This window comes from Phyllopteryx taeniolatus, chromosome 5 (genome assembly GCF_024500385.1).
Source record: "Phyllopteryx taeniolatus isolate TA_2022b chromosome 5, UOR_Ptae_1.2, whole genome shotgun sequence".
In the NCBI taxonomy this organism is placed as follows: domain Eukaryota; kingdom Metazoa; phylum Chordata; class Actinopteri; order Syngnathiformes; family Syngnathidae; genus Phyllopteryx; species Phyllopteryx taeniolatus.
This window is the reverse complement of record NC_084506.1, coordinates 3,371,596-3,395,515: the sequence shown is the minus strand read 5'-3', so window position 1 is coordinate 3,395,515 and position 23,920 is coordinate 3,371,596. Positions and strand designations below refer to the sequence as shown.

The following is a 23,920-nucleotide window of genomic DNA, read 5'->3' as shown; positions in this document are numbered from 1 at the left end:
TCACTAACAGAACACTCCCCGCCTGGCATAATTGCATGCCACCCACTTTGTCCATCATCTAGATATCTCGAGGGAGAAGCAACAGTAGTTCTGTAGCTGGTCTCACGAACAATGTCTCTCCTACAGACTTGATTTCCTTCACCTTAACCTGGCGGATTCTCTCATCTTTGCTTGGGAAGGTCTTTGTTACCATACCAAATGGCCATTCATTCCTTGGTATTTGCCTGTCCTGAAGGAGAAACGATGCTCTTTGGCTCAATGTTTGGGGGTGGAGACTGCCACTTTCTTCGTGCTTGCAGTGTTTGAAATAATTATTTACGCCACCTGTCCCAGAAGGTGTTGGGCAGGTGCTGGATGAGCCTCCACTGATGTTTGTAGAGATGTTTATTCATATTTACGCAGTGTCCCTGCACGCACCTCGCACACTTGCACAGTTGCGATGAAAGCATGAATGGCGGCCACGGGCGCACAGAATGGGTTGCCAAATATGGTGTTTTTACCCCGACAGATGAAGGCTTGTATACAGTGTGATTTTGTCTTGCAAGTCATTAACAAAACCGGTCACTCTTGAATGAAAATAAACTTTTGTTTGCTGTTCACTTTTGTTCACAGACACCAGAATGAGCGCATTATCAAAAACGTTCATCAGGCAGAAATGACCTAAGTTCTGTTCATGTATATTAACTAGTTCATGAACTTTTGTTCATTGAACTTGCTCAGGTACAACACTGGCTGTCTGTGTAGTATGTTGTGGTGTTGAGTTGAAGATCAAGTTCTGCTGAGATCAGTTCTGCTAACTCTACAGCAAGTAGTGGTGCACAAAGCTCTAATCTCAGGATTGTGTGCTCTGGACGGGTGGGCCTGCTTGGCCTTTCCCACACCAAAGCCTAAATGGTTATTTACAGTACTGTGATTTTTATGCGACCAGTTCAGGGTGTAGTCTGCCTTTCGCCCAAAGTCAGCTGGGATAGGTTCCAGCGGCCTGCAACCCTAACCAGGATAAGCGAAAATGAAAAATGGATGGATGGTTGATTTTTATGTAGGCTACTACAGCGATTGCTTTTGTTGAGGCATCTGAGAAGACACATTACTCTCTGCAGACTTCTCAATTATGTTACAAAAGCTCTCTATGATGTCCAGGACTTCTTAATTTCACAAGGCAATGGTGCATCCAAGTCATCATTCTCTGCAGTGAGTTCTCTTAGAATAGCTCTGACTTGCATAGTAACTGGTGCTACAAATCCAAGAGGGTCATAGAGGTTGTTGATGGTGGATAAAACACCTCGACGAGTGTAAGGCTTAACCACATCAGAGACACTACAGACAAAGCTATCTGTTTGGAGGTTCCAATCGAGTCCAGGACTTTGTTGCATCGGCACTGTGTCTATGTTTAGGTTGAGGTCTTTCAGGTTGCTTGCATGGTCCTTTGTTGGGAAGGCTTCCATGACCTCTTTGTTGCAATCTCATGTAGTCTCAGGTTTGACCTGGAGAGGACATCTTGTCTTTTTTAGCAAGTCGATAGCAGCTTCGACTGTAGACATGACTTCAATCTATCATCTGTGAAACTCTTGCATCACAAAGTGTTTTACATAAGGGTCAATATGGAACTCGCTGTTCTGAACAGACTGGTTTAGACCATGAATTGTCACTGCAGGTGAGGGGTTGTTCTCGAAGACATGGACAGTCATGTGGTAGTCCACAATGTCTTTGTTGACGTCTTAGGAATCTCAAGAAGTTCCTGTACTCTGCTCTGATGGAAATAAAAAAAAGAATTCGACATTTATTCAATATCTGCCGTGAATGCAACAGCTCCCCTCCTGGAAGCCATCACCTTATCGTGGTGTTGGGATTTGTGTGTCCCAATGATCCTAGGATCTAAGTTGTTTGGGGCTTCACACCCCTGGTAGGGTCACGCATGGCAAACAGGTCCTAAGTGAGGGACCAGACAAAGCACGGCAAAAAGACCCTTATGATTGAGGTTTCCTTTGCCCGGACGCGGGTCACCGGGGCCCCCCTCCGGAGCCAGGCCTGGAGGTGGGGATCGAAGGCGAGAGCCTGGTGGCCGGACCTGCACCCATGGGGCCCGGCCGGGCACAGCTCGAAAGAGTAATGTGGGTCCCCCTTCCGATGAGCTCACCACCTGTGGGGGGGGGGGGGGCATAGGGGTCGGGTGCAGTGTGAGCTGGGCGGTGGCCGAAGGCAGGTGCCTTGGCAATCCAATCCCCAGCTACAGAAGTTAGCTCTAGGGACGTGGAATGTCACCTCTCTGGCAGGGAAGAAGCCCGAGCTGGTGCGTGAGGTCGAGAAGTTACGACGAGATATAGTCGGGCTCGCTTCCACACAGGGTTTGGGCTCTGGTACCAGTCCTCTCGAGAGGGGTTGGACTCCCTTCCACTATGGAGTTGCCCACGGTGAAAGGTGCCGATCAGGTGTGGGCATAATTATTGCCCCCCAGCTCGCGCCTGTACGTTGGGGTTCACTCTGCTGGACGAGAGGGTAGCCTCCCTTCGCCTTCATGTGGGATGACGGGTCCTAACTGTTGTTTGTGCCTATGCACCAAACAGCAGTTCAGAGTAACCACCCCTTTTAGAGTCCTTAGAGGGGGTGCTGGAGAGCGCTCCCGCTGCGGACTCCATCGTTCTGCTGGGGGACTTCAATGCTCACGTTGGCAATGACAGTGAGACCTGGAACGGCGTGATTGGGAGGAACGCCCCCTGACCAGACCCTGAGCGGTGTTCTGTTCTTGGACTTCTGTGCTCATCATGGATTGTCCATAACGAACACCATGTTCAAGCATAAGGGTGTCCACATGTGCACTTGGCACCAGGACACCTTAGGTCGCAGTTCGATGATCGACTTTGTGGTCGTGTCATCGTACCTGCGGCCGTATGTCTTGGACACTCGGGTGAAGTGAGGGGCGGAGCTGTCAACTGATCACCACCTGGTGGTGAGTTGGCTCCGATGGTGGGGGAAGATGCCGGTCCGACCTGGCAGGCCCAAATGTATTGTGAAGGTCTGCTGGTAACGTCTGGCAGAATCCTCTGTCAGAAGGAGTTTCAACTCCCACCTCCAACAGAACTTTGCTCATGTTCCGGGGGACATCGAGTCCGAGTGGACCATGTTCTGCGCCTCCATTGCTGAGGCAGCCGACCGGAGCTGTGGCCATGGGGTGGTCGGTGCCTGTCGTGGCGGCAATCCCCGAACCCGTTGGTGGACACCAACTGTGAGGGATGCCGGCAAGCTGAAGAAGTAGTCCTATCAGACATTTTTGGCATGTGGGACTCCTGAGCCAGCTGATGGGTACCGGCTGGCCAAGCGGAATGCAGCTTTGGTAGTCGCTGAAGCGAAAACTCAGTCATGGGAGGAGTTCAGTGAGGCCATGGAGAAAGACTTCCGGATGACTTCAAGAAAATTCTGGTCAACCGTCCGGCTTCTCAGGAGGGGGAAGCAGTGCACCATCAACACTGTGTATACTGGGGATGGGGCGCTGCTGACCTTGACTCGGGACGTTGTGAGTCGGTGGGGAGAATACTTCGAAGCCCTTCTCAATTCCACTAACACGCCTTCCCATGAGGAAGCAGAGTCTGCGTTCTCTGAGGCAGGCTCTCCTATCTCTGGGGTTGAGGTCACTGGGGTGGTTAAAAAGCTCCTCGGTGGCAAGGTCCCGGGGGTGGATGAGATTCGCCCAGAGTTTCTAAATGCTCTGGATGTTGTGGGGCCGTCCTGGTTGACACGCCTCTGCAACATCGCATGGACATCGGGGACAGTGCCTCTGGATTGGCAGACTGAGGTGGTGGTCCCAGGGGGACCGGCGGGTGTGTTCCAACTACAGGGGGATCACACTCCTCAGCCTCCCTGGTAAGGTCTATTCAGGGGTGCTGGAGAGGAGTATCCATCGGGAAGTCGAATCTCAGATCCAGGAGGAGCAGTGTGGTTTTCGTCCTGGCCGTGGAAGAGTGGACCAGCTCTACACCCTCGGCAGGGTCCTCAAGGGTGCATGGGAGTTCGCCCAACCAGTCTACATGTGTTTTGTGGACTTGGAGAAGGCGTTCGACCGTGTCCCTCGGAGAGTCCTGTGGAGGGTGCTTCGGGAGTATAGGGTACCGAAGCCCCTGATACGGGCTGTTCGGTCCCAGTACGACTGGTGTCAGGTCAGAGTTTGGTCGTCAGTAAGTTGAGGTGAGCCATTGACTTTAAATGTTCCTGAAGAAGAGTTGGAATCTTGTCTCTCTTGCTTGGAATGTCATTACATTCTGTAAGGTTGGGTAGTGGAATTCTGAGTCCATGGGGTTATTTTCATATCCCTTTGCCCCTCTTCCCATTACTTCCTTTATTTCTGCACATGTAGGGAGTGTGTATGGAGTGCTTGGACTTTTGCACTCAGTACACTAAACCCATACTTTGCAGTTTTTAGCAGTGTGATGACGAACAGCATTTGAAGCACTGATAGTTTTCTTTCAAGAACATCCTGCGATCTTCTATGGGCCGTTCTCTGAACGCACTACATTAGCGTAAAGGGTGTGGTTTTCCATGAATAGGACACTCTTTGTCAGTGTCAACTGCTTTTGATGAAGACTGTAAATTCAGAATCAGCTATGGGGCTTATCTCTGTTTTGCTGGCTGATATTATTTGATGCTTGTTTTCCTGCCATGCTGACCGTTGACTCCTGGGGGTAATGTCTATCTGTGATGAAGCTAAAGCTTGGGCCATTGGTAATTCTTGCTTCTTGGTGAAAAATACAAAAAAGCTAAAGGGTGGATAATGTACGTTCCCTCACCACTTATAAGATGCACCAACTGAAGCCCATTTTTCTTGTAGATGAAAGGAAAGCTTCTGCACAAATGGGTTGACTACACATGCTGTGTCAAATATGAAGAAACCAGGTAAAACTCATTTTTCCTTAGCTGATACAAGCTCCCTTAGAAGATCACTCAACTTTATTAACTTAGTAGTCTAAGTAAGTATAAGTATATTCCCAATTCCCTATCTTTGGAAAGGTGTCATTGCGCTTAAAGAGAGCGTCCTCAATTGTTTTTGTTGAGCTATAATTTCTCACGAGTCTCACCCATAACATGTCCAGGCCTTTGTCTGGACACTTAATGTGAATTGCTCTGATCTGTTCAGCATGCTCTTTTGACTCCTTACTTAGCCACTTTTAAAGAAAGAGCCATCTCCTCACTTGCTGTTAAATCTAATCCACTGGTTGCCGATAGAAATCAGTGTTTCCAGGCTCTCAAATTCTAAGGTTTGTCATTAAACTGAAGAAAGCCTGTAGAAACCAGTTCATGGTCTGCAAGGAACCTCACAATATTGTTCTATTTAGAGTTGCTACGGTTGGAGTTTGGAGATGTGTGACAGGAGAGGGGTGATGCACCATTATGGTCCTTCTGAGGAAATGAAATGGTGGAGCAGAGTGGCATTCTCCAAACTTGACTTGTCATGGCTCACGACGTATTCATCCTTATAAAGTTGAATGTGTCGGGGACCAGCGTGTGACTCTGACTTTATTGGGACATCCTCTTCATTTGACTGGTGTTCTTTTTTCTAAAGGTTTGATTTGTTTAGCCACATACTGTTGAGTGCATTGTGTGGCTGTTAAAGGGAGTAGAAATCAGTACAAGCATGCAGAGGTGTGGACTCGAGTCACATGACTTGGACTTGAGTCAGACTCCAGTCATGAATTTGATGAGTTTAGACTTTATCATATGTTAAAAGATTTGCAACTCGACTTGAACAGCAATGATATGTGACTTCACTTGGACTTGAACCCATTGACTTGAAAAGACTTGCTACTTTGACCAAAGGACTGAGAAACCAACACTTTGTGGCATTCGCTTTCTATAGCTATATGTGCAACTAACTGTTTTACTACAGGAAAATATGATAAGTGACAACATATTGCTGAAGGTCCTATGATTATTTATTAGGTGAAAGTGTCCAACGCCATTATTGCTAAAGTGTAGTTAGTTCTTATTATCTTTTAAAAGTTAATACCCGGCGGACGACTGGTGAGAGCGTCTGCCTCACAGTTCTGAGGACCGGGGTTCAATCCCCGCCCCTGCCTGTGTGGAGTTTGCATGTTCTCCCCGTGCCTGCGTGGGTTTTCTCCGGGCACTCCGGTTTCCTCCCACATCCCAAAAACATGCATTAATTGGAGATTCTAAATTGCCCGTAGGTGTGAATGTGAGTGCGAATGGTTGTTTGTTTCTATGTGCCCTGCGATTGGCTGGCAACCAGTTCAGGGTGTACCCCGCCTCCTGCCCGATGACAGCTGGGATAGGCTCCAGCACGCCCGCAACCCTAGTGAGGAGAAGCGCCTCAGGAAATGGATGGATGGATGGATAGATATTAAAATATATTTTTATTTTGGTGGTAAAATGACTCGAAAGGACTCGAAACTCAAAGTGTAGAACTTGAGACTTGACTCGAGACTTGCATGTCTCGACTCGGGACTGGAGTGCAAAGATTTCAGACTTACTTGTGACTTCCAAAGCAATGAGTTGGTCCCACCACTGCAAGCATGTGACTAAATTGTTCACTCATGGTGTCAACAGCAGCTTCCAATTCTATCTATCGATCGATCGATAGATCTATCATCTAACTTGAAGTGATTCGTTGGACACTGATGTGTTAGGCATCCACTTGAGCGTGATGACTTCATTGTCACCAGCATGTTCATGTTATCTTGCCCCCTAGGAAGCCTTGGTGTACTTGGTTTCAGTGTAGTTTTCTTTGGGCACTCCGGTTTCCTCCCACATCCCAAAAACATGCGTGGTAGGTTGATTGAAGACTCTAAATTGCCCGTAGGTGTCAATGTGAGTGGATATGGTTGTTTGTTCATGTGTGCCCTGCGATTGGCTGGCAACCAGTTCAGGGTGTACCCTGCCTCCTGCCTGATGATAGCTGGGATAGGCTCAAGCACTCCCGCGACCCTAGTGAGGAGAAGCGGCTCAGAAATTGGATGGATGGATGAATTGTTTCAGTATACTGTCTCTGCTAAGTTTGGACAGTCAGCTAAACTTGTCTTCTCCATCAAAACTCTGTTTCTCGTTACTGTTGGTCCACAAGTTTAATGATGCAGAAAAACATGAAACCAAGATGCTACCAAAGGCATACGATGTATGTGAATTAGAACTGGATTTTTCATGTTGACTTTCTGCTCACTTTCTGGTTTCGCTGACACAGGTTTGGTGACGTCATGTTTGGTTGTGCAATATGTCGATATTACAGTGCAATCAATATCGTTATGTTGTATAGTATTATTAACTATTTAAGAAATGTGTTATTCGAACTAATCATAAATGGAACTCTAACTTGTATTAAACTTAAATCACTAACAGAATAATGATGTTGTGGAGACATTGACAGAGCTTTTCTATGCTTGCCCTTTGTCTTTCTGTTACTGCAGCCGAGTTGAACACGATAGCGCCGATCATCTCCAACTTCTTTCTCTGCTCCTACTGTTTGATCAACTTCAGCTGCTTCCATGCCTCAATCATCAATTCACCTGGTAGTATAAATTGACATCTTCCTACTTGAGAGAATCTACATGAACTGAATACATAAAGCTAAAGTATTTTCTCGCGTAATTTTTTTTGGGGGGACAACACATTTTCACATTTTTATACTGTATGAAGTCATGAAAGTATAGATTTAAGTCAAAATTGCAAATACCTGTATGAATTAGTATGCAAGAAATGTTTTGCAAAGAGTGTTTTCCAGCACTTGAGGACAAGCACTTTACTAACTTTATTTCGGGAAGTACTGTAAATTAAATACATATTGTGAGTAGAGACAAGATATATCCTGACATTGTATGTTCATTGTATTATAGGTTGGCGCCCAACCTTCAGGTTGTACAATAAATGGCTGTCTTTGCTCTGCGCTGTGTGTTGTTTGGTTATCATGTTCTTGTTGACTTGGTGGGCAGCGCTCATTGCCTTTGGTGTTGTCTTGCTCCTTTTGGGATACACACTCTACAAGAACCCCAGTAAGCATGCTACACGCTTAGTTAAAGGCACACAAGCTGTCATTCGCTCATGTGCAGACTTTTCAATACTTTGTGCCTAGGTGTGAACTGGGGCTCATCAGTACAGGCCAGCTCCTACAACATTGCACTGAAGCAATGTATGGGATTTAACCAGGTGCAAGACCATGTGAAGAACTACAGGTCAGTGGCTGAGAGGTATCGCTGCTGTCACCTGAATTATTAATTGCAATGGAATGGAAATGGTTTTTTTCCATGCAGTTTTGTACTTCTCAGCAAAATAATAGTCTGGTTGTGTTCCTTTGATATTGAAGAGCGATGGTTGTCTTTCGCTCAAAGCGGATCATTTCCAGCTCATCCCCTCTCATTTCATTAAACTCATGACTAAAATAGTAACGCATAACTGAAACCAATGTAATTTTTCTATCCTAACAGTGAAGCTCGTTCTCTCGGTGTGTGTGCAATCTGTGAAGGGGATTTTTTTTTTTTTTTTTTTTTACAAAATACCAGGAGTTATTGTTACAACCCACTTGATGGAGTTGTCAGTCTTCTGATCAGTGACCTTTGTTGCACTGTGCTGAGGAGCTGATACTGTATTGTCTTTATGAAAAGTTATTTGGTCAGAAATTTAAATTTGGACACTTTCCAGCAGAATTAATTACATTAAATGTTTTTTTTCTGATTTATTGGCTGATTTATTTTTCACTGGTTAAACTTTCTTACTCTATGTTTAATACATATTACTTAAGAATCTATTAGACTGTATGTCAAATGCAGTAGCATGACCTTATTATTCAGGATTTTAGAAATTATTTGTTTATTTGATGAAGGAATGCACAGTGCTTAAAGCTAATTTGGCCTCGCCAGCCCTACAGTAAGATATGTGCTGTCCTCATGGAATTGAAGGATACAGGACTGAAAATCAACTGAATTAGCCTAAAAAAAATTTTTAAGGTTATTCCCATAAATTCATCATGAATTCCCATTAATTCACTGAATTTTGCTACCAAATGAACCAGTCCGTTTAGTTCTTATTTTCTATCAAGAAAATAGTAGAAATCTGAAACACTAGGTAGAATGATGTACAGTATGTCATGAGAGCAGGTGATTGTATTGTTTTGTTTGAGAACATCTTGTACATGTAACTTAACCCCTGATAATCTGATTACCCTGATATTATTTGTCCTTCTTGCAGACCACAGTGTTTGGTCCTGACGGGACCTCCCAGCAGTCGACCAGCTCTAGTGGATCTTGTCAGCTGTTTCACAAAGAATCTCAGTCTCATGATGTGTGGCCATGTGATTACTGTGAGTGCAACACAGTGAATAATGATATATTTGTTGATCTTTAAGTGCTTCAGTATGTTGGGTAAATTTCCATTTTTCCATTTTCCATACCGCTTATCCTCACTAGGGTCGCGGGCATGCTGGAGCCTATCCCAGCTGACTCTGGGCGAGAGGCGGGGTACACCCTGAACTGGTCGCCAGCCAATCGCAGGGCACTTATAAACAAACAACCATTCGCACTCACATTCACACCTACGGGCAATTTAGAGTCTTCAATTAACCTACCACGCAAGTTTTTGGGATGTGGGAGGAAACCGGAGTGCCCGGAGAAAACCCACGCAGGCACGAGGAGAACATGCAAACTCCACACAGGCGAGGCTGGGATTTGAACCCGCGTCCTCAGAACTGTGAAGCAGATGTGCTTACCAGTCGTTCACCGTGACACGTGATGGGTAAATTGAAGACTCTAAATTATCCTTAGGTGTGAGTGTGTGTGTGAATGGTTGTTTGTCTATACAGGTATGTGCCCTGCAATTGGCTAGCAACCAGTCCAGGGTGTACCCTGCCTCTCGCCCGAAGTCAGCTGTGACAGGCTTCAGCTCACCTGTTACCCCAGTGAAGGTAAGCCGTATGGATGGATGGAATTATTACAGATGTCTTGTGACATATTTGATACTGTTAGTTCATGACAGCTTTTTATTGCACTCATTTCCAGACTGATCTCTCTCCACAAATGCAGAATGAAAGTCATATTTCCTGGTTGAACCAAAGAAAGGTGAAGTCATTTTACAAAAACGTGGTGGCGGCAGACCTACGATCAGGGGTGAACATGCTGCTACAGGTCTGATATACGAAACTTTATTGAGTACTGTCTGTCTGTCAACTAGTTTGTTTTCTAACCTACTACAACCCCAATTCCAATGAAGTTGGGACGTTGTGTTAAACATAAATAAAAACAGAATACAATGATCTGCAAATCATGTTCAACCTATATTTAATTGAATACACTACAAAGATATTTAATGTTTAAACTGATAAACTTGATTGTTTTGAGTAAATAATCACAAACTAAGAATTTTATGGCTGCAACACATTCCAAAAAAGCTGGGACAGGGTCATGTTTACCACTGTGTTACATCACCTTTTCTTTTCACAACTTTCAATAAAGGTTTGGGAACTGAGGACACCAATTGTTGAAGCTTTTTCGGTGGAATTCTTTCCCACTCTTGCTTGATGTACAGATTCAGCTGTTCAACAGTCTCCGTTGTCGTATTTTACACTTCATAATGTGCCACACATTTTCAATGAGAGACAAGTGTGGACTGCTGGCAGGCAAGTCTAGCACCCACACCTTTTTACTACGAAGCCACGCGTGCAGAATGTGCTTTGGCATTGTCTTGCTGAAATAAGCAGGGGCGTCCATGAAAAAGACGTTGCTTGGATGGCAGCATATGTTTCTCCAAAACCTGTATGTACCTTTCAGCATTAATGGCGCCTTCACAGATGTGTAAGTTACCCATGCCATTGGCACTAACACAGCCCCATAGCATCACAGTAGCTGACTTTTGAACTTTGCGTCCATAACAGTCCGGATGGTTCTTTTCCTCTTTAGCCTGGAGGACACGACGTCCACAATTTCCAAAAACAATTTGAAATGTGGACTCATAGGACCACAGAACACTTTTCCACTTTGCATCGGTCCATCTTAGATGAGCTCGGTCCCAGAGAAGCCAGCGGCGTTTCTGGGTGTTGTTGATAAATGGCTTTTGCTTTGCATAGTAGAGTTTTTAAATTGCACTTACGGCTGTAGCGCCGAACTGTATTTACTGACATTGGTTTTCTGAAGTGTTCCTGAGCCCATGTGGTGATATCCTTTACACATTGATGTCGGTTTTTGATGCAGTGCCGCCTGAGGGATTGAAGGTCACGGGCATTCAATGTTGGTTTTCGGTCTTGCCGCTTACATGCAGTGATTTCTCCAGATTCTCTGAACCTTTTGATGATATTATGGACCGAAGATGATGAAATCCCTAAATTCCTTGCAATTGTACGCTGAGGAAGCTTGTCCCCAAACTGTTCGACTATTTTCTCACGCACTTGTTCACAAAGAGGTGAACCTCGCCCCATCTTTGCTTGTGAATGACTGAGCAATTCAGGGAAGCTCCTTTTATACCCAATCATGGCACCCACCTGTTCCCAATGAGCCTGTTCACCTGTGGGATGTTCCAAACAGGTGTTTGATGAGCATTCCTCAACTTTCTCAGTCTTTTTTCCCACCTGTCCCAGCTTTCTTTGGAACATGTTGCAGCCGTAAAATTCCAAGTTAATGATTATTTGCTAAAAACAATAAAGTTGATCAGTTTGAACATTAAATATCTTTGTAGTGTATTCAATTAAATATAGGTTGAACATGATTTGCAAATCAATGTATTCTGTTTTTATTTATGTTTAACACAACGTCCCAACTTCATTGGAATTGGTGTTGTATATTGGATGCTTTGTAGAACTTTTTGGATAGAAATTGTGGACAGCTGTGCATCATTTTAGTGACTGGAAGATGTATCGTTTCTTCAGCACACCATCACATAGTTTTATTAAAAATATCAATCATACATACTTTTACAGATTACATACAGTCACCTTTCTCATCTTGCATCATGTTCCTATAGATTTACATTGACCCATGATTTAAAAAAAAAAAAAAAAAAACGGTACATTGTAATACAAGGGATTTGGATGGATGGGTGGATGAATGGACATAGTATCACAGTTGATCGAAATGATAAAAACGATATGACTATACAACTTGACTATATTTTAACTTCCACTAGGCACACTGACACCGTGGCCAAATAGTGACTGTTACATTACATACTTTTATCATTGCTCCACGGTAATAAACGGTAGGTACCTCTAAATACTATTTACATGGTCCAGCCTAACACCCCAAATTCTTTGAATATATTTGCTGTGTAAGTTCCAGATACACTACGTATTGATGCTTTTCCGCTTTCCACTTGTAATGTTGTTGTGTGAACACCAGGGAACAGGTTTGGGTAGGATGCGACCCAATGTCCTGCTGATGGGTTTCAAGACAGACTGGCACAGTGACTCACCTCAGGCAACACACAGTTACATAGAAATATTGCAGTGAGTGGCATTTCTATGATTGCACTTATTTGGCATCAGGACTACAAAATGTGACTTGAAATTGCTGTGTGCCGGTACATTTGTTTGTCCATTTGTCCAGGGATGCATTTGACCTTCAGTATGGTGTGTGTGTGTTAAGAACAAGAGAGAAACTGGATATTTCTCATTTATATCAGTCACACGGTAAGAATCTCAGTTAAAATACAGTAATGTTAAATAAAACAGTTGTAATAAAGTAGATATAGAAGACATTTATTTAGAGATGATCAATAAGGTTATAAAGTCAAATTATTTATTACTTTTAAAACACTCTGATTTGTATTGTGTTTTTTTGGTTTTGTTTTTTTGTTTTTTTTAAATAGTCAATCCAGGCTTTGATGAAGGACCCGAAAGCATAAACATCACACATACCACTTCTGGACTTAACATCATTTCATGTATGTACATGTTGCTTGTTTTATATAAGTTATGAATTTAGCTATATAGTTTTTTTTATCGGTCATGAATTTAGTTAAGGTTTTGCATGAAAATGTCCAAAACATTCAAATGTAAAGCTAAATGGACACATCATTAGGTACATCTGCACGACCTTTTAAATTAATTAGCTTCACTTGCACTAATCAATCACACTTCCCAAGTAACTTAATCACATGTCACCCAAAAACTGGATTACAAACACTCTATCATATAAAGTATATGATGCAGTTTGACATCAATCCAAACTTTAACTGATTTTAAAAAACACATTGTTCAAAATGGGCGGCACGGTGCACGACTGGTTAGAGCGTCAGCCTCACAGTTCTGAGGACCCGGGTTCAATCCCCGGCCCCGCCTGTGTGGAGTTTGCATGTTCTCCCCGTGCCTGCGTGGGTTTTCTCCGGGCCCTCCGGTTTCCTCCCACATCCCAAAAACATGCATTAATTGGAGACTCTAAATTGCCCGTAGGCATGACTGTGAGTGCGAATGGTTGTTTGTTTCTATGTGCCCTGCGATTGGCTGGCAACCAGTTCAGGGTGTACCCCGCCTGTCACCCGGAGATAGCTGGGATAGGCTCCAGCACGCCCGCGACCCTAGTGAGGAGAAGCGGCTCAGAAAATGGATGGATGGATGGATTGTTCAAAATGTTCTCTCTGACGGTCCAATTCAAAAGGAGCACTTTTATTTTTGGTGAAAACAGAATTTATGACTCACCCCTCATATTTGGTCTTATTCAAGCTTTCCGGTTTACCCAAAGTGGTGCCCAGCGAGTGTAGAACTACACGCAAACATACTGTATTTATGAATTGAATAACACCAGCATTTTATTTGCAGCAACTTTGCCCATTGACCTAGATCCTCAGCTGAGTAGGCCTACACTGTTTCAGAAAAAACAAGGACAGAAGACAATTGATGTATACTGGCTGTCTGATGATGGAGGTCTGATGGTGTAAATGTGCAAGTCTACATACTTCAGTAATGTAAAACACTTTGTCATTAATGTTGTAATATGTTCTTAACTAGGTCTTACTCTGCTGCTCCCTTACTTGCTAACTCGGAGGAAGCGCTGGGCCAAATGTAAAGTTCGAGTGTTTGTGGGAGGAGACAATTCCAAAAAGGACGAAAGGAGAGAAGAGTAAGAATTTAGATCACTTATTTAAACCTTTAAAGTATGGATCATTGCTCAAATACATTCCTTGGTTTGCGTATTATGCAGAATTAATATTGTATTAATACTGTGTAAATTACTTAGTGCACAAGTCCAGCCATATGTGTTTCCAGTCCATTTTTGGGGGTGCTGAGGCAGCCCTAAAATTAATCCCAGTTCCCCTCAAATTTGAGCCATCCCCCCCCCAAAAAAAAAAAATTAACTGTATATCATTTTTAAACAATCTAGAAAACTAAAAAAAATACAGCTACCACAATTATTATCTTCATGGGATATAGACTTATTCATATCACCAGTGACAGAGTTGTTCAAACGCCAGTGTTTATCTTCCCAGGTCACTATGGGTAGCCCACGTGCAATTTGCAGGTGTGTACACAGTGTGTCCACCATTTCAGATAAGCTTACTGGGCTTGCCAAACCTGCTATCACCCTTTGTAATGGAGTGTAATGTCTTGGTTGGCAGAAAGCCTGTTCAAATCAACGGCTGACCAAGAGTTATCAAGTCATTCACGCCGATTTTCATTAATTAACAAATGGTAGTGTCATGTTGCGTTATGGGCTGTATATGAAGTTTTGATACGAATTATTCCAACCTGAAGCATGAAACTTGAAGCTCATTTAAATCTTATATGCAGCCATTATGTGTCACAAGTGGAACCGATACTTACCGAGCATATTGGCTTTTGGCACTTTAGATAATGGGAAGACACTTAACTTTACACTAACTTGTTTTTCAATATAATATTACGATAGGTATCACATTGTTCATATTGAATAATGTTTGGCACAAAAGCAATGACGAAGGATGAATCCCACATTAGCAAACTTGCATCTCACTCTTAAATACTTGATGCCTGCTTGACTTTTGGTGATTTTTTTTTTTTTTTTTTTTACAGTAGGCATACTCAGACAGTGTGTCAAAATGAAAGAAAATTAGTAGGCCTTTACTGCATGCAAATAGGCCAAAAGCAAGAGGTTTTATTGTGATCATCAGTTGGTTGGATTGGAAACTATTATTACTTTATAAAGTACCCCACTTCTCGGCCAAAGTAAACTAGGATAGCCTCCAGCACACCTGCGAGCCTAATGAGGAAAATGGTATAGAGAATGGATGGCTGGAAGGAGTTTACAGTATAGATTTATTATTTCTTTCCAGGGTGATGACACTAATCAAGAGGTTCCGTCTCGGCTTCCATGATGTAGAAGTGCTTCCTGACCTCTCTCAAAAACCTCAGTCTGGGAAGTAAGCCCGTCAGGACGGATGTTTACCAGAATTAAGCTGATTTAAATCAAATAAACAAATAACTGTCATCTTAAAGTATCTTACAATTAATAATACAGTAATAATCATGTACTATGCATTGGATACAAAAAGTCAAATGCCAGGTTTTTGTCATATAAATAAAGACACCAAAATAAATAATTTCAAAACCTTTTCCGCCATTAATGTACCCTTTAACCTGTGCAACTCTTTTTTTTCTTTTTTTTTCTTTTATAGAGGGCAAGTAAAAATGAACTGAGATAATGTGGTTGCTCAAATGTTCATATGCTCACAACTGGGGATGTGGCTGTGTTCAAAATGAACAAGTCACATTCAAATGTTCAAAAGTGTTTCTGATTAACCCCAAATAAAGTTCATATTTGCTGTAAGATGACAGCATGAGAGGGCTCTCACTGTTAAAAGTTATCAGTCACAAGAAAAGTTCCGAGGCATTAAGTATACCATTGAACAAAGTGAAGATGGGCATCATCAAGTGGAAAAAACTAAATTACCTGATGGGCCCTCCAAAATTGATGAAAAGATAAGAAGAAAACCAGACTGGGAGGTTGCCAAGAAGCCGACAACAACATTAAAGGAGCTGCAGGAATTTCTGGCAAGTGTTGGCTGTTTAGTATATGTGACAACGATCTCCCATCTTCTTCATTGTCTGGACTATGTGGAAGTGTAGTAAGAAAGACACCTTATCGTCAAAAGAAACCCATCGAAGCCCAGCTACATTTTGCAAAAACATACGTAAAATCTCTATACACGTTTGGGAAAATCTGTTATGGGCTGACGAAATCAAGGTTTAACTATTTGGCCATTATTCCAAAATATATGCTTTATTTTGCCATGTCCCAAAAAAGTTGGAGCTGCTCTCGTACGACAACAGACATTCAATTGAAAGAGAATACTTTTGAGACATAAAGACATTACTGCTCTTCACCAAAAGAACACTATACCTACAGTGGAGCCTTATGCTTTGGGGCTATTTTTCATCAGCTGGAACTCGGGCTTGGTCAGGGTAGAAGGAATTATGAACAATTCTAATGAACATCCGTGGAGTGACCTGAAGAGGGGGTGTGCATGGGAGATGCCCTCACAATCTGACAGATTTGCAAGTTATTTTTTTGCAAAGAGTGGGCAAATATTGCCACCTCAAGATGTACCACACTGATAGACTTCGACCCGAAAAGACTGAGTGAATAAAAGACAAAGGTGCTGCAACAAAGTATTAGTTTGAGGGCGTGCATATTTATGCAGGCAAGTTATTTTACATTTTTTCTCCACTTATTTATTTTTTATTCATTTATTTTATCCAATTGCGTTGCACAGGCTACAGGTCATATTAACGGTGGAAAAAGTCCACTGTTATATCCACTTTATATCTATTTCACAACTTTAATGTGTGACTTCTTTATGATCTCATTGTTTGCAACAGCATTTATCATTTTGAGAATATGGTGAGTTCCTTCAAGTTGGACATAAACCAAAAAAATGAATCTGATTGTGGCTCATCAAGAGCACAGAAGGAGCCCTGGTGGGTCACTGACCAGGATTTAGAGAGGAACAGAGCCAAGGTCTGTGCGCACACACACACACACACACACACAAACACACACACACATTACACACACATAATCTGGTTTCCATGTGGGATGAGGACCAAGTTTTTTATCATGACTTGGGAGAGGCAAGGGGCCGGGTTTTTGCCGCGCCCGGGGTAGCAACCGCCCCACCGGCCCCTCACTGCTGCGTTACAGTCATTTACTGCTGCAATTATTATTTTCATAAGCGGTACAGAAAATGGATGGATGGATATTGAAATAGCTTCTACTAAACATGTCTCCTTTTCTGTTGGAATCAGTCCTTCCGTCAGATTCGTCTCAATGAGATTCTGCAGGATTACTCCAGAGAAGCCGCACTGATTGTTATGTGAGTATTAGTATTTGTGCCTACTATATATATTCCATTAAATTTAACACACACTGTCAACATCATTAATCTGGCCTTGTATACATCCAGCACCATGCCAGTGGGGAGGAGAGGCGTGTGCCCCAATATTCTGTACCTGGCATGGCTGGAATTCCTGTCACGTGACTTAAGCCCCCCTGTCCTGTTGGTCAGAGGAAACCAAGAAAACGTCCTCACCTTCTACTGCCAATGAATTGTTCTCTGGTGTTTCGGGCATAGATAATGAACAGCAATTTATTAGTTTTGACAGATCTACATCGTGATGAAAAAGTTAATTTAATAATTTCATTGTCAGCAAAACTATACATCATACTAAAATCAAATCAAATATAATGATTTTAAATGACATAATCATATACTATACGTTGAATCACAGTGACCAATAACCATAATATGCATTCTTTGTTAACATGCTAAATTATGTTTAGTGTCAATAATGGTTTTGTAGTTCTCAAACTTTTTACACCACCTAAAAAGATACTTAACTCTTCAAGTATCGTCATAATGAACAACATTAAAATAAAAAAAATACATTGTAGGCCCAAGTGTCTATCAAAAATAAGACAGAGGTTTTATTATTTTTTGGACTTTTAATTATTTTGTTTGTTTATTTGTTTTTACTCAAAAGATGTAACCCCCACTGTCTCCTGTTAAACATATGATTCAGATTTTTTAAATAAATGTTAATACCACAGCGTTAATCAATTGAGTGTTCTCCATTCATTGGGGGGGGGGGGTTATTACTGTTAGATCATGGTTTTAATTAAATTAGCATGTGACGTAATTTCTATTGTAGAATTCTTGTGGGTCAAGAAAGTTAAGTTGATGCTAGTTTTACTCATCCATCATTAAGAGAATTGAGCATTTAAATTACTGTAATTTGAGTACTCCACACTCACAATTTCTCCAAATCACACTTTTTTAAGGCAACGAGTTTGCAGTTTTTTTTAAATAAAGTCAACTTATTATATTTTACTGTATAGTTTTCTCGTTTTTTAAACAGCAATGTATCTATGTTAAATCTGTCCAAAAACGCTGGAAAGCAATTTGTCAGTCTTTGTTAGTTGTTTGTGAAATTCTGTGTCTATATGCTACGTTCGCTCGCATCCTATAAGTCTCCTGTGGGTCAAAAGCAGGCATCTCCATTTTTATTTTATTTTTTAAATAGAAATGAGTAAAATGTTTTGGGTTTTTAAAATGATTTCTGCTGTCACGTTACAGCTAATAATTTTCATTCAGGGTATTCTAAGTAAATACATATTAAGCAAAAAGGAGGCTGATTTGGGGGGGGAAAATACCTTTTATTGAAAAGCTCTTGCATCTTGGTCTTCGATGTCATTTAATTGCAAAACCAGACAACTCCAAGAAAATTGTTAAAAAACAATCAAATCTAAAAAAATAACAAAAATCCCATAACTATAAATTTACTCTAAAATGGTAAGTATTATGATTTGTGATTAAAAATGATTACCTGGTGAATGTACTAGAACTACAATCTCTTAAAGGTCCCATGGCATCAGTTTTATGCATAACATAGGTCAAAATAAGTCTGTGACCTGGTTTAAATTTGATGTACATGGTTTGTCAATTGAATGCAAAAGACGATAAACACATAAGGCTTTCATAACGATAGGATCAGATTTCCGCTTATGTGACGTAAAAAGTTGCTCATTATTCACGTAAATCCCCACTTCATGGTTGCTTACATGTTCAAGTCCAGTGAAGATTGTGCATAGGTAATCCGGGGTTGCAGTGAATTTCCGCCACCTGTGGGTGTCGCTCGTGCTCCGTCCATTGTCCCAGCCCAGATGGGCAGGTGTCATGGAACACAGCAGGAAGGAGAAGTCTTTGTTGGTGAGACTCTCCAGGCTGGCTGGTGGTGGAAGTTAATTAATTTCGCGTTCTGATGTCTTTTGTCTCATGTTTGATGCTCTTTGTGCTTGTAATTCAATTAGCGTCTGTGTGCGAAGTTGAATCTCGCAACTCCGTGGTCGTCTACCTCGGCGGGGAGAGCGGCGGTAGCCCGAGACTGGGGTGCTGGGTGTCATCTTTTAATGGCCTGTCCGTTACGGTGATCTACATGCCACTCCATACTTTTTTTTAAAGTAATTAGTGCACGCGCGATCTATTTATACATCGCGTTGGATTTGCGCATAGGGCGACGTTGCACCAATCCATCGTGATCACAAGTGTCATTTGAATGCAGGTCACCAATCAAACAGCGCAAGGCAGGCACATGACCATACACAAAGCATTCACGGGCCAATCAAAGTGATTCATATTGGGAGGAAAAAAATCCGCCGCTGGACAGACTCAAAAATACAACAGCTTTGTCATGCAGCGTAGTCTTAAATTATGACTGCCCAAACTTGGATTATTTCAATCTACGTTTGACAAGACACCTTGCGGTAAATTGCAGATTTTGTTATTGTTGTTTTGGCTGTGCAACATTAGCTCTATTTTATGGTCATAAGTAACTGTAATCTCTCTCTCTCTCACTCGGACATGCACTCATGTGAGGATGTAAGACGCATCTTCAAACAAAAGATTAACAAAGTGGCAGGCCCGGACTTTGTGTCCCCATCCTGCCTCAAAGTCTGCGCGGACCAGCTCGCTCCAGTCTTAACACAGATCTTCAATAGATCTCTGGAACTGTGCGAAGTACCATCCTGTTTCAAACGCTCCACCATCATCCCAGTCCCCAAGAAAACTACAATCTCAGGTCTGAATGACTACAGGCCTGTTGCCCTGACATCTGTGGTCATGAAGTCCTTTGAACGTCTCGTGCTGGACCACCTCAAGAGCATCACAGGTCCCCTGCTGGACCCCCTGCAGTTTGCCTACCGAGCAAACAGATCTGCGGATGTTGCAGTCAACATGGGACTGCACTTCATCCTAGAGCACCTCGACAGTGCAGGGACCAGTGCGGGGATCCTGTTCGTGGGCATCAGCTCAGCGTTCAACACCATCATCCCTGAACTCCTTTCCTTCAAGCTTCTCCAGCTCAGCGTCCCGCCTGCCATCTGCCAGTGGATTTACAGCTTCCTGACAGGCAGGACACAGCAGGTGAGGCTAGGAGAGACCACCTCATCCACACCCCAAGGTTGTGTCCTCTCTCCGCTGCTCTTCTCTCTCTACACGAACGACTGCACCTCAACGCACCCGGCTGTCAAAGTCCTGAAGTTTGCAGATGACACCACTCATCAAGGACGGTGACGAGTCTGCATATCGGCAGCAAGTGGAGTGGCTGGAGCTGCAGTGCGGCCAACACAATCTGGAGCTGAACACGCTCAAGACTGTAGAGATGATCATGGACTTCAGGAGGCATTCTTTGCCACAGCTGCCCCTCACGCTGTCCAACTACCTTGTGTCAACCGTCAAGACCTTCAAGTTCCTGGGAATTACAGTCTCTCAGGACCTAAAGTGGGCGATCAACATCAACTCCGTCCTCAAAAAGGCCCAGCAGAGGATGTACTTACTGCGGCTTCTGAGAAAGCACGGCCTGCCACGGGAGCTGCTGAGGCAGTTCTACACAGCGGTCATTGAATCAGTCCTGTGTTCTTCCATCGCAGTCTGGTTTGGTGCTGCTACAAAAAAAGGACAAACTCCGACTGCAACGGACAATCAAAACTGCTGAAAGGATTGTCGGTACCCCCCTACTCACCCTTGAGGACTTGTACGCTGCCAGAACTAAGACAAAAGCGTGCAAAATCCTCTTGGACCCTCCACATCCTCGTCACCGGGATGTCGTCCTCTTCCGGCTCCTTCCCTCAGGTAGGCGCTACCGATCAATGCAAACTAGAACTAGCAGACATTCCAACAGCTTCTTCCCTCTTGCAATCAACTTATTAAACAGCTAACTTACAATTCCATTGCAACATGCTGCCAATTTATTTTGTCTGAGTTTGTTGTCATATTTCTGTCGGGCCAATTATATACTACTCGTGCACTCACTGTAGTAGTCTCTCCACGCTGCACTATTTACATATCTTTTGTTGACCAATACTGGCCACTCAGGCCAGAGTAGCATCTGCCCCATTTCCACACTGAATGAGGAGTATCTGCAACATTTGCACAATCAACATTGTCCCAGATTATCGCACTACTAGTCACTTTAAACTGCATACACTCCTTGAAGTCTCGGCGCCCTTTGCACAATGGTCATTGCACCGGACTATTGCGAGATTAGTCATTTGAAGTGCTGGTGCTTGCACAATTGTCAAAAGAATACAAACAAACAAACAAAAAAAAATTACCGGCATTACCGGCCGCCTCAGCAATAGAGGTGCGGAATATGGTCCACTCGGACTCGATATCCCCCGCCTCCCCCGGAACATGAGCAAAGTTCTGTCAGAGGTGGGAGTTGAAACTCCTTCTGACAGGGGATTCTGTCAGACGTTCCCAGCAGACCCTCACAATACGTTTGGGCCTGCCACGTCGGACCAGCATCTTTCCCCACCATCGGAGCCAACTCACCACCAGTTGGTGATCAGTTCACAGCTCTGCCCCTCTCTTCACCTGCGCAAGTCCGATGACACGACCAAAATGTTGATCATCGAACTGCAACCTAGGATGTCCTGGTGCCAGGTGCATGTATGAACACCCTTATGCTTGAACATGGTGTTCATTATGGACAATCCGTGATGAGCACAGGAGTCCAATAACAGAACATAGCTCAGGTTCTGATCGGGGGGGCCGTTCCTCCCAATCACGCCCTTGCAGGTCTCACTCTTATTGCCCACGTGAGCATTGAAGTTTCCCAGCAGAACGATGGAGTCCCCAGCGGGATCGCTCTCCAGCACCCCCTCCATGGATTCCAAGAAGGGTGGGTACTCTGAACTGCTGGGACCCACGTTACCCTTTCGGGCTGGGCTCCATGGCGCTCCCCTTTGAGCCCCACCTCCAGGCCTGGCTCCAGAGGGGGGCCCCGGTGACCCGCGTCCGGGCAAGGGAAACCTAGATCTATTCATATTTTTCATCATAGGGGTCTTTTAGCCGTGCTTTGTCTGGTCCCTCACCTAGGACCTGTTTGCCATGGGTGACCCTACCAGGGGCGTGAATCCCCAGACAACTTAGATCCTAGGATCATTGGGACACACAAACCACTCCACCACGATAAGGTGACGGCTTCCATGAAGGGCAAAAATAAGTCTATACATATAAATGAACCAAAACAAATGATGGGTAGAATACTGCTCGCGGACCGGATTAGACCTCCTGACTGGTTCTGGCCCGCGGGCCGTACGTTTGAAATAACTGGTTTAGTAGGTACAAGATACTGTTGTCCACTGCAAAGGACATTCCATAAAAAATAAATAAAAATTAATGTTTTTGGAAAAAAAATAACAAAAATAAAAAATTGCAGTGGCCTGTTGTTCTCACCCAAGGCAATTATTCAATGGGAAAAAAAACAAAAACATTTATTTTTCTGGGTCTCAGCTATATTTTGTGACATGGCCTCAGTTCAAACTGTGATTAATGGCCAAAACACAGGAAAACTGGACAGTAGTTTCATGGGGACAATACACAGGGAATTAATTTCTCAAAACCCTTCCATCCATCCATTTTCTGAGCCGCTTATCCTCACAAGGGTCGCGGGAGTGCTGGAGCCTATTCCTGCTATCATCGGGCAGGAGGCGGGGTTCACCCTGAACTGGTTGCCAGCCAATCGCAGGGCACACATAAACAAACAACCATTCGCACTCACATTCACACCTAGGGGCAATTTAGAGACTACAATTTACCTACCATGCATGTTTTTGGGATGTGGGAGGAAACCGGAGTGCCTGGAGAAAACCCATGCAGGCACGGGGAGAACATGCTAACTCCACACAGGTGTGGCCGGCGTCTGCCTCAGAGTTCTGACCAGTCGCCCACCATTTCCATCCATCCATCCATCCATTTTCTGAGCCGCTTCTCCTCACTAGGGTCGCGGGCTTGCTGGAGCCTATCCCAGCTGTCATCGGGCAGGAGGCGGGGTACACCCTGAACTGGTTGCCAGCCAATCGCAGGGCACATAGAAACAAACAACCATTCGCACTCACAGTCACACCTACGGGCAATTTAGAGTCTCCAATTAATGAATGTTTTTGGGATGTGGGAGGAAACCGGAGTGCCCGGAGAAAACCCACGCAGGCACGGGGAAAACATGCAAACTCCACACAGGCGGGGCCAGGGGTTGAACCCGGGTCCTCAGAACTGTGAGGCTGATGCTCTAACCAGTCGTCCACCGTGCCGCGTGCCACCATTTCTCAAAACATGAAAATTTGGATTAATAAAGGTCATGTTAGGGTAAATAAATACTGTAAATGTTAATTATTGGGGCACTGGAGGCAGTAATCCTCAAAGCTACAGCAGATACCAGGAACAACATCCGACATGTCAGTCCAGAAGTGTGCAATACCGGGAACAGCTAAAATCCTGCGCAGAAGCCTCAAGCCTCTGGTTCAGCACCTGAATGTAAACTGTGAAATGTTTGGATGCCATAATGCACACCACGTTTGGAGGATAAATGCAACTGCACATCACCCTAAAAACACCATACCAAAAGTGAAGTTCAGAGGTTGGAACATGATGATGTGGGGCTGCTTTTCAGCAAATGGTACTGGTAAACTTC

General features: G+C 43.6%; 1 protein-coding gene across 1 annotated transcript in view; it reads left to right on the top strand.

Moving 5' to 3' along the window:
* slc12a3 (solute carrier family 12 member 3) overlaps positions 1-18,005 on the top strand; it is a 36,327-nt gene extending 18,322 nt beyond the window's left edge. Inside the window, exons 13-26 of the mRNA XM_061773764.1 lie at positions 7,410-7,511; positions 7,836-7,991; positions 8,072-8,171; positions 9,184-9,295; positions 9,990-10,115; positions 12,318-12,424; positions 12,525-12,607; positions 12,787-12,861; positions 13,736-13,840; positions 13,925-14,036; positions 15,226-15,312; positions 16,772-16,910; positions 17,198-17,265; positions 17,356-18,005. Coding sequence (XP_061629748.1) covers positions 7,410-7,511; positions 7,836-7,991; positions 8,072-8,171; positions 9,184-9,295; positions 9,990-10,115; positions 12,318-12,424; positions 12,525-12,607; positions 12,787-12,861; positions 13,736-13,840; positions 13,925-14,036; positions 15,226-15,312; positions 16,772-16,910; positions 17,198-17,265; positions 17,356-17,497 — 1,514 coding nt within the window. The 3' untranslated portion in view covers positions 17,498-18,005. The remainder of the gene's footprint in view (positions 1-7,409; positions 7,512-7,835; positions 7,992-8,071; positions 8,172-9,183; positions 9,296-9,989; positions 10,116-12,317; positions 12,425-12,524; positions 12,608-12,786; positions 12,862-13,735; positions 13,841-13,924; positions 14,037-15,225; positions 15,313-16,771; positions 16,911-17,197; positions 17,266-17,355) is intronic.
* Positions 18,006-23,920: the final 5,915 nt, after the last annotated feature.